Source organism: Bombina bombina, chromosome 2 (genome assembly GCF_027579735.1).
Source record: "Bombina bombina isolate aBomBom1 chromosome 2, aBomBom1.pri, whole genome shotgun sequence".
Taxonomy (NCBI): domain Eukaryota; kingdom Metazoa; phylum Chordata; class Amphibia; order Anura; family Bombinatoridae; genus Bombina; species Bombina bombina.
The window spans coordinates 831039247-831057039 of NC_069500.1; the positions used below are offsets into that span (position 1 = coordinate 831039247).

At 38.7% G+C, this 17793-nt stretch overlaps 1 protein-coding gene across 3 annotated transcripts in view; it reads right to left on the reverse strand.

The window, feature by feature from the left end:
• PIP5K1C (phosphatidylinositol-4-phosphate 5-kinase type 1 gamma) overlaps positions 1 to 17793 on the reverse strand; it is a 110986-nt gene that overhangs the window by 48874 nt on the left and 44319 nt on the right. For all 3 annotated transcript variants that reach the window (XM_053703125.1, XM_053703126.1, XM_053703124.1), the window contains exons 11-14: positions 16976 to 17060; positions 12520 to 12681; positions 8808 to 8946; positions 5470 to 5502 (exon numbers count right to left, since the gene is read on the reverse strand). In XM_053703125.1, coding sequence (XP_053559100.1) covers positions 5470 to 5502; positions 8808 to 8946; positions 12520 to 12681; positions 16976 to 17060 — 419 coding nt within the window. The remainder of the gene's footprint in view (positions 1 to 5469; positions 5503 to 8807; positions 8947 to 12519; positions 12682 to 16975; positions 17061 to 17793) is intronic.

Below are 17793 nucleotides of genomic sequence, written 5' to 3' on the forward strand. Positions count from 1 at the left end.
TCCGCCTGAGAATCCCTGGACCTGGATAGGTACCTGAGAAGTTTCTTGTTTAGATGAGATGTCATCAGATCTATTTCTGGAAGCCCCCACATCTAAACAAATTGAAAAAAACACATCTGGGTGAAGAGACCACTCTTCCTGATGCAAAGCTTGATGACTGAGATTCACGATTGTCTATACCTGGGAAATGGACCGCATAAATTAGACAGGAGCTGGATTCTGCCCAAGCAAGTATCCGAGATACTCATTCATAGCCTGAGGACTATGAGTCCCACCCTGATGATTGACATACGCCACAGTTGTGACATTGTCTGTCTGAAAACCAATAAACGTCTCTCTCTTCAATAGAAACCAAAACTGAAGAGCTCTGAGAATCGCACGGAGTTTCAAAATATTGATTGGTAATCTTGCCTCTTGAGATTTCCAAACCCCTTGTGCTGTCAGAGATCCCCAGACAGCTTCCCAACCTAAAAGACTCGCATCTGTTGTGATCATGGTCCAGGTTGGATGAACCAAAGAGACCCGTAGAACTATACAATGGTGATCTAACCACCAAGACAGAGATAGTTGAATATTGGGATTCAAGGATATTACATGTGATATCCTAGAATAATCCTAGAATAATCCCTGCACCATTAATTCAGCATTAAAAACTGGAGAGGTCTCATATGAAAACGAGCAAAGGGAATTGAGACCGATGCTGCAGTCATGAGACCTAAAACTTGCATGCATATAGCTACTGAAGGAAATTATAGAGACTGAAGGTTCTGAAAAACTGAACCCAATATAAATTGTCTCTTGTCTGTTAGAGACAAAGACATTGACACAATCTATCTGGAGACCTTAAAAAGGTGACCCTTGTCTGAGGAATCAAGGATGTTTTTTGGTAAAAAGAACCTCCAACCATGTTTTTGAAGAAACAACAGAAGTTGAATCATATGAAATTCTGCAAACGAAAAGACTGAGCAAGTACCAAGATATCGTCCAAATAAGGAAACACCGAGAATCTTTGAAAAGATTCCTAGAGCTGTCGCTAGGCCAGAAAGGAAGAGCAACAAATTGGAAATGCGTGTCCAAAAAAAAGAGAATTTGAGAAAATGAAAATAATCTGAATAAAACAGAATATGAAGATATGCATCCTGTAAGTCTATTGTGGGCAAATGATGCCCTTGCTGAACAAAAGGTAGAATAGGCCTTATAATCACCATTCTGAAAGATGGTACTCTTACATGACAATTCAAAAGATTTTCTTTCTTTGGGACAATGAATAGTTCTGAATAAAACCCCAGACCCCGTTCCTGAAACGGAACTGGTATGAATACCCCAGATAACTCCAGGTCTGAAACACAATTCAGGAAAGTCTGAGCCTTTACTGGGATTGCTGGAATATGTGAGAGAGAAAAAGACTTCTCACAGGCGGTCTTACTATGAAGACTATTCTGTACCCCAATCTAAGGAGTTTGGACCGAATTGAACCAAACAACTTTAGAAAAATCTTAACCTGCCCCCTACCAGCTAAGCTGGAATAAGTGCCGCACCTTCATGCGAATTTGGGGGCTGGCTTTGATCTCTTAAATGGCTTGAATTCATTCCATTTTGAAGAAAGCTTCCAATTAGAAACATATTACTTGGGGAAGAATTAAGTTTCTGTTCCTTATTAAGAACAAGAACGGAAAAAAAGCTTAAGATTTACCCTTAGAATCTAATCTTGAGGCAAAAAAAAAAAACTCCCTTCCCCACAGTAACAGTTGAAAGTATTGAATCCAACTGTGAACCAAATAATTTATTACCTTGGAAGTCTTGGAAATCTGGATTTAGAAATCAAATCAGCATTCCAAGATTTAGGCCACAAAGTTCCTCTAGCTAAAATAGCTAAAGACATAGATTTAACATCAATTTTGATAATATCAAAAAATTGCATCACAAATGAAATTATTAGCATGTTGAATCAAGTTAATAATGCTAAACAAATCATAATCCGATACTTGTTGCACTAAAGTTTCCAACTAAAAAAGGTGAAACAGCTGCAACATCAGCCAAAGAAAATGCAGGTCTAAGAAAAGGACCTGGAAATAAATTAATTTTCCTTAGATAAGATACAAGTTTCCCATATGAAGGATCTTTAAAATAAATACTATTTTCCATAGGAATAGTAGTACGTTTAGCAAGAGTAGAGATAGCCCCATTAACTTTGGGGATCTTTTCCCAAAACTCCAAACTGCTGGCAAAGGATACAATTTTTAAAAAAACCTTAAAGAAGGAATAAAAAAAAGTACCATTCCCTAGTATTAGGAACTGGAAAAAAACATCTGAAGTAACCACAGGAGGTTAATAAACAGAATTTAAATGATAGCTAGCCTTAAAATCAAGAGGCCTAGTCTCCTCAATATCCAATATAATCAACACTTTTTCAACAAAGAACAAATGTACTCCATTTAAAAATAAAAAAAGTAGATTTGTTAGTGTCAATATCTGATGAAGGATATTCTGAATCAGATAAATCCTCATCAGGAGAAGGATAATTCAGTATGTTGTCGGTCATTTGAAAATTCATCAACTAAAATGAGAAGTTTAAAAAAGACCTTTACATTTTATTAGAAGGCGGGATGGCAGACAAAGCCTTCTGAATAGAATCAGAAAAATATTCTTATAAATTCCCAGGTATAACTAGTACATTAGATGTTAAAAGAATAGCAAAAGACAATGCATTAATACTGATGGACATTTTCTCTGCATGTAAAAGTTTATCATGATAACTTATTACAAACCATAGCTAAAGATAAAAATTCATAACATTAAAATAAATGAAATGAATGAAGGATGGAGGCTCTCCAAATATGCCAATATTGCTTCTTTATTTAAATTGTTGCAAAGTCAAACAACCACAACGTCGTGGTTGTTTGACTTTGCAACAATTTAAATAAAGAAGCAATATTGGCATATTTGGAGAGCCTCCATCCTTCATTCATTTCGTTGATTTTTTTTTGGAGTTTGGTAGTAACTCCAGGGGGCTCTAACCATTGGGATTGTGTGCTGGATACAACTTGATTAAAATAAATGAACTTAGCTTTGGTAGGGCTGATATTAGTCAGCAGGAATCCAACAGTGTTTTCTGATACAGGAACAGTTTTGAGATATCTTGCAAATGTAAGAGAAAAAAAACAACATATAAAGCAAAATATAAATTTTCTTATGACAGTTTCAGGAATGGGAAGAAATGCAAAACAAAATAAGCCTCTGGAAACCAGAAGCAAAAAGAAATTAATTCTTAAATAATGTCAAAAGTTTGGCGCCAAGTATGACGCCCACAACTGACAAAATATTTTTTTGCGCCAAAAACGTCTGCAACAAACACGTGCGTCATAAATGACGCAACCACGTGAAAAAACTAGGTGCCAACTAAGACGCCGGAAATGACTAAGTTACATCAAGAAACGTAATTCTCGTGCCAAAAAGTCTCGCGTTAAGAATGACGCAATAAATTAAAGCATTTTGCGCTCCCACGAGCCTAACAGCCCGCAATTTAGAAAGAGTCAATTTAAAAATTTCAAGTAAGAATTATTTTTTTTTATGCATTTCCCAAATATGAAACCGACCGTCTGCAAAAAGGAAATATACTGATAACCTGAATCATGGCAAATATAAGTACAAACATATATTTAGAACTTTAAATATAAAGTGCCAAACCATAGCTGAGAGTGTCTTAAATAAAAGAAACATACTTACCAAAGACACTCATCTACATAAAGTAGATAGCCAAACCAGTACTGAAACGAGAATCAGCAGAGGTAATGGTATATAAAAGAGTATATCGTCGATCTGAAAAGGGAGGTAGGAGATTAATCTCTACGACCGATAACAGAGAACCTATGAAATAGATCCCCGTTAGGATGACCATTGCATTCAATAGGTAATACTCCCTTCACATCCCTCTGTCATTCACTGCACTCTGAGAGGAACCGGGCTTCAAAAGAGCTAAGAAGCGCATATCAACGTAGAAATCTAGCACAAACTTACTTCACCACCTCCATAGGAGGCAAAGTTTGTAAAACTGAATTGTGGGTGTGGTGGGGGGGTGTATTTATAGGCATTTTGAGGTTTGGGAAACTTTGCCCCTCCTGGTAGGAATGTATATCCCATACGTCACTAGTTCATGGACTCTTGCCAATTACATGAAAGAAATAGAGACAGTCACAAATACTCCGGACAACCTCTACACCTCAGCCTAGCTTTGCTGAGGAGCCTACCTTCCTTGCTGCCACCGGATTGAATACTCTTAGCAATGTTGCCTGTTAGCAGAAGCCCAGACTCAACCTAGGCAACGTTTTTGTCAGATCTGAGGCTGCTCTCCCGCTTCACTGTAGCACAGCGTACAAGACTGTAATACCGCTGTTCCGACCTCCCGGTCGGCAAAATGTCTCTAAAATAACGCAGCCGGGTAAAGTGAGACACGCACCACACATTGAGCCACAATCTCCTCGTCCCCAGTGCCTGCCATTACTGCCATCTATAACATAATCCCCTAATTCCATAAGAGAATGTCAAATGTGTCCCATAATAAATTAAAGTGCTAAAGTTTTTCCCTGTATATGTCCCAGAAAAAAATAAATTCAGTACTTACCTTTAGAAATATGCCAGGCAGCAAGGCAGCTCACTAGGTTTGAGAGGCATGTTCCCTTACTTGGACCTGTGGAAGAAAAACAAAGACTGAGTAATCTTACTCAGGCTTTCAAAGTTAGGGTAGCATTAAATACATGGGAAGCGCAGTGAGGATTGTACCCCACAAGTTCCCATTACTTAAAAGCCACCACTGCTCTACTGAAGAGACTGATATAGACTACGGCTACACCCCAGGACAAAGCAGAACAAGCTTGCACTGCTGAAAAATAATAAAATAATCTTGCTTGAAGAATCTTCTTTCAAACACCTAAACTTTACCACTTCCTTGCTCCTAACGTAGGCAAAGAGAATGACTGGGGTTGGAGGGAAGAGATGAGATATTTAACAGCTATGGTGTGGTGCTCTTTGTCGCCTCCTGCTAGGCAGGAGTGATATTCCCAATAGTAATTAGATGATCCGTGGACTCACCGTGTCATTAGAAGGAAATATAAATATAACTGTTGGTTATTCAAACTGGGGAATCATAAATAAAAGGGATTATCTATCTTTTTAAACAACAAAAATTCTGGAGTAGACTGTCCCTTTAAGTAATATTTGTAAACAACACAAAATGTTATATTATTGCAAAGTAATAACACTGCTGCCACCCGGCCACTTCATAATGCCACCCAGTTGACAAACTATTCTGTAGAAACCACTAACCATTATCTAAACCTACAGAGAGGTATTAAAGACTTTGACTGTGTAGTAATATGACCTTATATTGTAATTTGGAGGTAAAAAAAAACAACAAAAAAACACAACAATAATGCATGAAATGCAACATGTAACTGAAAGAACAGCACTTACCGGACCTCATATCCTGAGGACTGAGTGCGTCTTCTGTAACAGAAAAAAACCCACCTTGAAGATCAAGTAAATCTTAAGAGGAACAACAGTGAAAAGAAATTTAAATTAATACAAATTAAAGAGAAAAAGATAAATGGGAAAAAGCAATTAAGAACTAGAGAGAAGGTGAGGAATTACAATGAAAAGAAAGAAGGTAAAGATGGTGGTAAGAAATATGTAGGACAGAGATAAAATTAAGGAAGAAAACTGCTATTCTGTATTAAATCAGATCTCAGGAGATGATTACTTATTAACACAATGTTATGACAAAAGCTAAAATTATGGAATTTAAAGTGATATGACACAATCTTTCTTTTGTTATTCAGACAGAGCATATCATTTTTTTAATTTTTTTTTAAAGTTCCTAATTGACTACCATTATCAAATTTCCTTTGTTCCCATGATATTCTGTGTTGAAGAGATACCTAGTTAGCATCTGGAGCACTACATGACAGGAAATAGTGCTGCCCTTTAGTGCTCTTGCAAACGGATAACATTCTTGCAAAACTGCTGCCGTTTAGTGATCCAGAAATGGGCCGGCTCCTAAACTTATGTCCATGCTTTTCAACAAAAGATACCAAAAAACTAAGAAAAATTGATAATAGAAGTAAATTCAAAAATTGTTTAAAATTGCATACTCTATTTGAATCTTGAAAGAAAAAGTTTGTGTTTCATATCCCTTTAAAGCTCTCTCCTGTAAGAACATTCTCTCTGTCCAAAACCAAATCCCATCATTGGTATCTGTTTTTACATTATTTGGACTGCTCATTAATTAGTTAAATCTTTGAAGTTATTAGTAAGGAGTTTTTACTCAAATGTAAAAGGAACAGTATAGCGGCTGTATCCTGTACTGTCACAGGCGAGTGAGGCATTGGAGACATGGCATAATGGAGACCACCCCAGATTAGCAATCGCATGGACATGGTGTCCCTCTAATTGCATGCCTGTCCGTGGGGTGCCACCATTGCATGAGATACACAATGATTGCAGCATGTATCTTGTACTGTTGCTGGATGCCTGCATGTGAGGCTATTAGTGTTACCATGTATACAATCACTGATGTATGCTTAAAATGGAGCTGCAATGCATGCTGGTATCAAACTCACCGAGTAATCACTGGATGCCTCAGGAGTGAAGCAATCCAGTGATGCCCAAAAAACTGCCAGTCACAGTGATCACATTTCAAAATGACAGGCCATCGTTTTGTTTTTACCCCTCCCTTTCTCTCCCTGTGAACACGTATGTGAAATAACACCAGCACTTCCTTTTCATCACATTAAAAACAAACATACTATTTACTATGAAAATCTCAAAGGCTGGAAAGAACAGATTGGTATATTCCTATGTGATTAGTCTAAGTACCTGAGCCACTGACTGACTCACCAGTGATCACACAGGAACAACCATATGATGTGGTCTTTCTCCAATTATTGAAGGCAAAGAATGGAAAGCACCAAACCCTATTTTGAGTGTTTACAATATTTGCCTTTATGGACTGCACTTTCTTTGTTCTCCTCCATTCAGGCTCTTCTCGTCTTCTCCTTCTGTCCAAGTCTATCCCCGCCCCCCCGTCACATCTTTGTTTACTGTACTCCCTATAGTGCAGTAGAATTTGGTGGTGCATTACAAATAAAAAGAATATAGCAACTTCAGGACGGCGTTATATACTTCACAGAAAACTGAGTCATCATCAATGTAGAGGCACATTCAAAAACATTTAACAAGTACTTCTAAAGCTTGGAATCTGTCCCTCCAGCGATCCAGACAAGGAGTCTCAGTAGAAATGTCCATACACCCTCAACACAAAGATAATTTAACATTGACTAAAGTGTACGTAATATGAAGCAGGGACATGGAATAAAGCTGGCAACAGCAACTGGGAGATGGATCTTGCTGCAGTCATCTGCAAAACATGTTACTGTGAGTAATATAGAAGGCACAAAATGATGGGAAAAATAATGCCAACGTGATATTGTGTTGATGTCACAAGCCACACCTCGGCTTCCTCTCTGAAGGTTAAATGGGTTTACAGCTCAGAGTAAAACTATTCTATAAAACACCTCACATTGACAATTGTGAGCAGAACAAAAAAGAATAAAAACTGCCTTTAAATTACATATACCACACATTTAAATAGAGGGCAACATTAAATCATAGGAATAACTAGCTAAAAAATAACATACAGCAGATATGGAGGCAAACATATAGGCAAATCATCTCTACAATTGCCACAAATTAAAGGAACATATACCCAGTTCCTGGGGTGTATTCAGGAGCAGCATAAGCACAGGGCACAGTAGACACAAACACACCTCATAGATGAGCAGCAAGCTGGAGAGCATACAACATTTTCCTGTTTGCTCCTGCAAGATCATGATGTAGTGGTGAAGGTGAAGAGCAGAAGGTATCTACCCCCAGCCAGCCACTGATCATAAATCCACTGAGGAAACTCCAAAATGTTATATTCGCTCAAAGTGAATTAGAGGCCCAATATGACACTTTAAGACTGTGGATCTTAACATGATTACAGCCCCCAAATAGATAGGCCATTATGTTCCCAGACCTCCTTTGCAAGACTGTCAAAGCCATCATCAATCACCAGTCCTATCTGGTACCAATGTGACTTCAAAATATGTCAGATTGGTTTTATTTTACATATGGATAGCTAGGAACAGAACAGATGAAAAAAAATCACAAATACACAAGCTAGCTACAGTTAGTAAGATTTTTGCTGAGATCCATTCCTATGTCCACATTATTTGGTTTCCATTTCCCCAAGAGGTATACGCTCTATTAAAGGGACAGTATATGCCAATGTTCATGTAACTGCATGTAATAGACACTACTATAAAGAAGCATATGCACAGATACCGATATAAAAATCCAGTTTAAAACCTTACTCAGAAGCTCCCAATTTAGCACTATTAATTAGGTTAGTCTGGGACACCCACTGAAATGGGCTGAGAAAGCAGAGAGAGCAGACCCCCCCCCCCCCCGAGCATATTAAAGACCGATTACACAACCAGAAGTCTGTAAACATCAGTATACATCTATAACTTTGAGGCTTGGTTAGGAGTCTGAAAATCAGCACAATGTTATTAAATAAGCAAAAAAACTTTACATTTTTGCTAAAAACACCCCCAGATGGGTTATATAAATGGATCATATACAAAACATTTATGCAAAGAAAATCTAGTGAATGTCCCTTTAGCAATCCTTTAAGAGTTGAAAGCATCATGTTCCTTCATTTCAAAGTATACTACCCACCACCTAAAACCCAAGGGCAATGAATCACTTACCGATAACGTGGCTGATCAGAGGTTTCAGAGGGAGACCGCTCTGGGATGGACAATGAAGTAGAAGACAGTGTAGTGGCAATGGAAGCCGTAGTTGCCTCTTCAAAGGATGGTGGTGTGCAGGGCAAGAGGTCCAGCCGACCTAAGGAAAGATTACACAATGACTTCATAATATTGAAAAAAAAATTATATATTTTTTTGTTTTACAGAACAATAATAACAATAAAAAAAAAAAACAAGGCAGAGCAATAACATATTCCACATTGCATCAGTTGTGGAGACACAGCTCCAAATCTATAATGAATGACATACATTGGTTTAGTGCACCCTGATATCAAAATTAAACTTATGTGGTCACTGCTTTTGTGCCATGATTTTCAAAGACTACCAGCTCCTCTTTGTACCTGAATAAGATCTAAGACTATTCAGGCGATTATTTAGGTGACACTTTTTCCAACCATGTTATAACTAACAAAAATTAAACATACTTCAGTGCCTTTGTAACTAAACAATTATTTCATGAAGAAGGGAAAAAAAAAAAAAAAAAAAAGCGTGAATCAACCCACCCTCCTCGAGGGCCTCACCGACCATGAGCCATATCCTATCATTGTCCCTCTCATCCACCTCCATCCATTGTTGTGGAAGCACCTTCTATAATTAAAAGTAAAAATGGTGCTGCTTTCTGCAATGGGGATATGAATTAAATTTGAGTTGACAAAAGTCTTGTTAATATTACTTTTAGCCATTTGCCAAAATAAGCTCTAAGTTGCTTTTCTGACAATAATTTATTATCTTGTAACTCTTCTGTCATTTGCAATTTCATAATGTCAACAAATTCCGATATACTGGGAACAACCGGAGATCTCCAATCCCTAAGGATTAAGTTGCATGCTGCCAGAATGGCCATATTTATCAACTGATGATCTCCAGTATGTGTAGGGCTGTGGAACAAAAAGAATGTATAATAGGGGTTGAGTTTAAAATTATTTTGAAGTATATTATTCAGCCAGAAATTAATCTTACCCCAATATTGTCTGATTTTCCGGCAAGCCCACAAACAATGCATAATGTCTGCCTTCTCAGCTTCGCATTTATAGCATTTACATTTTTGGTTGTTCTGTGACCATTTATTGATTCTATCGGGAGTGAGATAGTATTTATCACTTTCAATTGTGATTCCCTCCAACTAACTATTGTCGTAGCAGATTCAGATAGGGCTATACTTTTCAGTATATTTTGAATCCTTATATCTGGGAAATATTTCATGAGTCCCTCCTTCAGTTTTTCTTTTTCACATATTCTTGTCCACGTTTGGTCAGTAGAACTTTATACCAATATGCAATTGAACGCATGCCTGTTTTATAAATATTAATCCCGGCTTCTTACTCTTTTAATCCCCACCCTTTTGACTGGCATAACTGTGTGAGATAGCTCCTTACTTGCAGATTGACAGACATTTTTTGAGGTAAGATGATGTTTTGTTGCCAATTCTGCATAAGTTTGTATTGATGTTTTATCATCATTTATAAGTTGTGAAAAGCAAATTACACCCTTCCTGTGCCACTCTCTAAAAACTGTATTGTAAAGCGCTGGTGTGAAATCAGGTGTATCCATTATCAGTAAAAAATGGGATATTTGATAGTCAGCAGTCATTGCACTGCAATATTTCTGCCATGTGCGGACAATATTTGAAAATGTTAACATCTGACTAATATTACTAGGTAATTTAGCATACAGATAGTGAATTCTGCTTCTGCAAGCCAGTCTAAGGCAAATTTAACCATGATTATCCAGTTATAACATCTAATATTTGGTAAGGAAAAGTTCAGTCAGTTCATCCGTTGCCAGTCGAAGTTACTTTTTGCCCCCAAAAAAAGTTGCACATGCCCTATTATATCTAATAATATCTTGATTTACTATAAATAAAGGTAGGTTTTGTAAGAGGATCCGGATACCCGAGAATATTATTGTCTTAATCAGCATCATTTTTGGAGAGAGAAAAAAAAAAAAAACACATGTTCAATCTATTCAGCTCATTGTCTAGATTTTTAATAATTTCCGAATAATTAAGATTATACCATGCCTGTGGATTTCTCCCCAACTTAATTCCTAAATACTTAATATATGTTAATTCCTGCAGGCCCATTTATCAAAGGTCTTGCGGACCTGATCCGACACTGCGGATCAGGTCCGCAAGACCTCGCTAAATGCGGAGAGCAATACGCTCTCCGCATTTAACATTGCACCAGCAGCTCACAAGAGCTGCTGGTGCAACGCCGCCCCCTGCTGACTCGCGGCCAATCGGCCGCCAACAGGGAGCTGTCAATCAACCCGATCGTATTCGATCGGGTTGATGTCTGCCGATTCCTGTCCGCCTGTTCAGAGCAGGCGGACAGGGTTATGGAGCAGCGGTCTTTTGACCGCTGCTTCATAAGTTGTGTTTCTGGCGAGTCTGAAGACTCGCCAGAAACACGGCCCTTCAAGCTCCATACGGAGCTTGATAAATGGGCCTGTAGGAATGGGTGTTTATTGAAACTTTTTGGGGTTTTATGGACCCATAAAATATCGGATTTTCTCGGATTTATGTTATAACCCGAAATTTTGCTATAACATCCAATGATTTCTTAACATTTTGGGATATTTACATTTGTATCATTAAGAAATAAGATACTGTCATCTGCATACAGTGAAATTACCATTCCTCCCCACCCCCCAAATTAATTCCATTTATTTCTTTAATAAAATATATAGCTAGGGGTTCTAAAGAAATATCAAACAGTAAATGTAATATATTGTGACAGCTCATTGTTAACCAACAACTGAGATCTGGGTTTATCATATATTAGATTGATTAAATTGGCTATATTTCCAGAAAATCCAAATTTTCTGAGTGACATGGACATGTGGTCCCAAATGATGGAATCAAATGCTTTTTCAGCATCGATGGTTACAAGCGCCAGATCCTTTGATTTATGTTTTCACATCTTATCCCTTTTATTATAATAGTGGTCTAAAGTTATTAATATCCTGTGCATGTTACGAACCGAGTTTCTTCCTGCATTAAAACCTGTTTGATCTTCATTTATCAGAACCCCTATGACTTTTGAGTCTCTCTGCAACAATAGACATGAGTATCTTATAATCTAGATTCAGAAGAGATATGGGCCTGTATGATCCCATAGCCTCTGGATATTTCCCCTTTTTTGTTTATAAGAGATATTGTCGAATCTGTGAAATAGGACGATTGCATTTTGTTTTGAATAAAATATAGATTGAATAATTTGCCTAACGTGTCTGCAATGTCATTTTTGATAATTTTGTAAAATTCGGCTGATAGCCCATCTAGACCCGGAGCTTTGCCCGGTTTTATTTTTTCTATGGCCGCCACTATTTTCTCTGTCGAGATTGCTTCGTTAATTTGCTCCAAGGCTTTGTTTTGAAATATTATTGGGTAACAGATAACTTATGTGTAATCTATTTAAGCCCACAATATGTGACCACAAATAAAATCTTTATGTCCAGACTAATGCACCTTTACTGCATCTGCTCTAAAACCTGAGAACAGATATAGTCCTTGCCTTTTTTTTTTTATTTGATTAGTCTTGAACGACTGGCCTCAACCATATTTGATAGTAGAAAATAACATGAATATATCAAATGTAACCCTGTCTTTAAGAATAAGCAATTTTTATTTACAAAGGAATAGTTCACACACCTTCATCTTCCAAGGTGGGATAACTCCGCGCACAACGCAAGTCATATCTCCCCTCATCTTTCTCTGTGGGTATTTGTCCTGCTGAGAATGCGGCAGTAGGCCCAATGGGGCGAGGGGCAAGAAGGACACTGCGTCCCTTCTTAGAGGGAGATAACTTTAGAGCTAGGAATGCAAAATATAAACCATTATAATCAAGACACAGATCAGTAATCATGAGATTATATAAACCTATACACAAACGTTAACACATTATATATATTTTTTTACTTTGTTAAAAACAAGGGATGTAGAGGTGATACCTTTAAAGAGACAATCACTCACATTGTAATATAAAATGTTTGTGTGTACAGGTAGAATACCCTTTATCCAAACTGCTTGAGACCAGAAAAGGTTTGGATTTTGGAATAATTGTTTATTGCATCTGTAAAATGGGACAGCTCTATATAAAACTACCTGTAGGTTGCATGGGAAAGCGGTATTTTGACATAAAAATGTCTAAATTACTGACCAATTTTAAAGAGTTTTATATAGAGCGGTCCCATTTTACAGATGCAATAAACAATTATTCCAAAATCCAAACCTTTTCCGGTCCCAGGCAGCTTGGATAAAGAGTTTTCTACATGTATGTATGTATGTATGTATATCATAAAAACAGAATTTATGCTTACCTGATAAATTACTTTCTCCAACGGTGTGTCCGGTCCACGGCGTCATCCTTACTTGTGGGATATTCTCTTCCCCAACAGGAAATGGCAAAGAGCCCAGCAAAGCTGGTCACATGATCCCTCCTAGGCTCCGCCTACCCCAGTCATTCGACCGACTGACAGGAGGAAATATGCATAGGAGAAACCATATGATACCGTGGTGACTGTAGTTAGAGAAAATAATTCATCAGACCTGATTAAAAAAACCAGGGCGGGCCGTGGACAGGACACACCGTTGGAGAAAGTAATTTATCAGGTAAGCATAAATTCTGTTTTCTCCAACATAGGTGTGTCCGGTCCACGGCGTCATCCTTACTTGTGGGAACCAATACCAAAGCTTTAGGACACGGATGAAGAGAGGGAGCAAATTAGGTCACCTAAACGGAAGGCACCACAGCTTGCAAAACCTTTCTCCCAAAAATAGCCTCCGAAGAAGCAAAAGTATCAAATTTGTAAAATTTGGCAAAAGTGTGCAGAGAAGACCAAGTCGCTGCCTTACATATCTGGTCAACAGAAGCCTCGTTCTTATAGGCCCATGTGGAAGCCACAGCCCTAGTGGAGTGAGCTGTGATTCTTTCAGGAGGCTGCCGTCCGGCAGTCTCATAAGCCAATCGGATAATGCTTTTAAGCCAAAAGGAAAGAGAGGTAGAAGTTGCTTTTTGACCTCTCCTTTTACCAGAATAAACAACAAACAAAGAAGATGTTTGTCTGAAATCTTTAGTAGCCTCTAAATAGAATTTTAGAGCACGGACTACGTCCAAATTGTGTAACAAACGTTCCTTCTTTGAAACTGGATTCGGACACAAAGAAGGTACAACTATCTCCTGGTTAATATTTTTGTTGGAAACAACTTTCGGAAGAAAACCAGGCTTAGTACGCAAAACCACCTTATCTGCATGGAACACCAGATAGGGCGGAGAACACTGCAGAGCAGATAACTCTGAAACTCTTCTAGCAGAAGAAATTGCAACCAAAAACAAAACTTTCCAAGATAATAACTTAATATCTACGGAATGTAAGGGTTCAAACGGAACCCCTTGAAGAACTGAAAGAACTAGATTTAGACTCCAGGGAGGAGTCAAAGGTCTGTAAACAGGCTTGATTCTAACCAGAGCCTGAACAAATGCTTGAACATCTGGCACAGCTGCCAGCCTTTTGTGAAGTAAAACAGATAAAGCAGAGATCTGTCCCTTCAGAGAACTTGCAGATAATCCTTTCTCCAAACCTTCTTGTAGAAAGGATAGAATCTTAGGAATTTTTATCTTGTTCCATGGGAATCCTTTAGATTCACACCAACAGATATATTTTTTCCATATTTTATGGTAAATTTTTCTAGTTACAGGCTTTCTAGCCTGAATCAGAGTATCTATTACAGAATCTGAAAACCCACGCTTAGATAAAATCAAGCGTTCAATCTCCAAGCCGTCAGTTGGAGGGAAACCAGATTCGGATGTTCGAATGGACCTTGAACAAGAAGGTCCTGTCTCAAAGGTAGCTTCCATGGTGGAGCCGATGACATATTCACCAGGTCTGCATACCAAGTCCTGCGTGGCCACGCAGAAGCTATCAAGATCACCGAAGCCCTCTCCTGATTGATCCTGGCTACCAGCCTGGGAATGAGAGGAAACAGTGGGAATACATAAGCTAGGTTGAAGGTCCAAGGTGCTACTAGTGCATCTACTAGAGTCGCCTTGGGATCCCTGGATCTGGACCCGTAGCAAGGAACCTTGAAGTTCTGACGAGACGCCATCAGATCCATGTCTGGAATGCCCCATAATTGAGCTATTTGGGCAAAGATTTCCGGATGGAGTTCCCACTCCCCCGGATGGAATGTCTGACGACTCAGAAAATCCGCTTCCCAATTTTCCACTCCTGGGATGTGGATTGCAGACAAGTGGCAGGAGTGATCCTCCGCCCATTGAATTATTTTGGTCACTTCTTCCATCGCCAGGGAACTCCTTGTTCCCCCCTGATGATTGATATATGCAACAGTCGTCATGTTGTCTGATTTAAACCTTATGAATTTGGCCTTTGCTAGTTGAGGCCAAGCTTTGAGAGCATTGAATATCGCTCTCAGTTCCAGAATGTTTATCGGGAGAAGAGATTCTTCCCGAGACCATAGACCCTGAGCTTTCAGGGGTTCCCAGACCGCGCCCCAGCCCACCAGACTGGCGTCGGTCGTGACAATGACCCACTCTGGTCTGCGGAAGCTCATTCCCTGTGACAGATTGTCCAGGATCAGCCACCAACGTAGTGAATCTCTGGTCTTTTGATCTACTTGAATCGTCGGAGACAAGTCTGTATAATCCCCATTCCACTGTCTGAGCATGCACAGTTGTAATGGTCTTAGATGAATTCGTGCAAAAGGAACTATGTCCATTGCTGCAACCATCAATCCTATTACTTCCATGCACTGCGCTATGGAAGGACGAAGAACAGAATGAAGTACTTGACAAGAGCTTAGAATTTTTGATTTTCTGACCTCTGTCAGAAAAATCCTCATTTCTAAGGAATCTATTATTGTTCCCAAGAAGGGAACTCTTGTTGACGGGGACAGAGAACTTTTTTCTTTGTTCACCTTCCATCCGTGAGATCTGAGAAAGGCTAGGACGATGTCCGTATGAGCCTTTGCTTTTGACAGAGACGACGCTTGAATCAGGATGTCGTCCAAGTAAGGTACTACTGCAATGCCCCTTGGTCTTAGAACCGCTAGAAGGGACCCTAGTACCTTTGTGAAAATTCTCGGAGCAGTGGCTAATCCGAATGGAAGAGCCACAAACTGGTAATGCTTGTCCAGAAAAGCGAACCTTAGGAACTGATGATGTTCCTTGTGGATAGGAATATGTAGGTACGCATCCTTTAAATCCACCGTGGTCATAAATTGACCTTCCTGGATGGTGGGAAGGATCGTTCGAATGGTTTCCATTTTGAACGATGGAACCCTGAGAAATTTGTTTAGGATCTTGAGATCTAAAATTGGTCTGAATGTTCTTTCTTTTTTGGGAACTATGAACAGGTTGGAATAAAACCCCATCCCTTGTTCTCTTATTGGAACTGGATGAATTACTCCCATCTTTAACAGGTCTTCTACACAATGTAGGTTTAAACACCAAAAAACTCTTAACCATCTCCGTGGAGATGTTGCCTGTGCAACGGCAAAGAGAATGACTGGGGTAGGCGGAGCCTAGGAGGGATCATGTGACCAGCTTTGCTGGGCTCTTTGCCATTTCCTGTTGGGGAAGAGAATATCCCACAAGTAAGGATGACGCCGTGGACCGGACACACCTATGTTGGAGAAACTAAAACATTTTTTTTTTTTTTTAATAGAAATTAAGGAAATGCCATATCACATTACAGGGACATTAAACACATTCTATTTTATGCTTGTGCCACTATCTTGGGAGGCCAAAAAGCAAAATCTGTAACCTAGGTTTTCAAAATGCTACCAACTGCCTAAAACAGCTGCTGGATTTGCAGCATGTGTAGGTTACAGAGTTTGCTTTTTGGTCTCTCCAGTGAATACAGCACAAACACAATTTTTACACAAAAGCCTGAAGTGTTGATCATCCTTTTAAATGCTCTTTTTAAACTTGGCTATACTGTAAATTAAATCTGCAACTTCTAGTAATATAATTACAAACTTGTTTGTGACTATAGATTAAAAAAAGGTGCCCAGTGCTACTGAGCCTAATGCCAGCACTGTATGGTTATGTATGTGTGTGACAGAAGAAGACTGTTGCTACAGTACTTACAGGATGTCTTGCGAAATACTGTGTTACTCATGAATTTGAAGAAGCGTTCAGCATAGAAACTAGGTCTGTGCACAGACACTGTGTCCTGTGAGAGAGGAGACCACAGATCATGCATTTCACTTACAGGACATCAGTTTCTGACGAAAACCTCATAACCATAGCAGGAAAAAAACAAAAACATCTTTAAAATAAAGATTTACTTTACATAGCGGGGTAGGCGGAGGGGAACAGTTACACAAAATGTGATGCATCAACTTTAAAAAGGGACATGAACATCCAAAATAATTGATTTAGACAGCACATGATTTTAGACTTTTCAATTTACAATTTACTTCTGTAATCAAATTTACTTCTTTTTCTTGGTCTCCTTAGTTAAAAAGCATAACTAGATATAATAAATGTAGGATCTTATTTATATTTGTCCCTACTTGTCCACAGAAGAAGTCACGAACAATTGTAGGTGGATCCAGCAAACTAGGATGCGGCCAGTTGGCCAGGTGCACGTTGGATGAGCTAGCGACCATTTAGCTCTACATATGTACAAAAAAGGCAGTTCCACAGCACCTTGAATAAAATGTCCTTTATTAAACTTTCATGGACAGCATAACATGCAACGTTTCAGGAACGTTATCCCTTAATCATGCATCAGATTATCATGCATGATTAAGGGATAACGTTCCCGAAACGTCGCATGTTATGCTGTCCATGAAAGTTTAATAAAGGACATTTTATTCAAGGTGCTGTGGAACTGCCTTTTTTGTCCACAGAAGAAGGGAGGTTTTACAAAGACTACTTCCCTACACTGCACAATAATAACA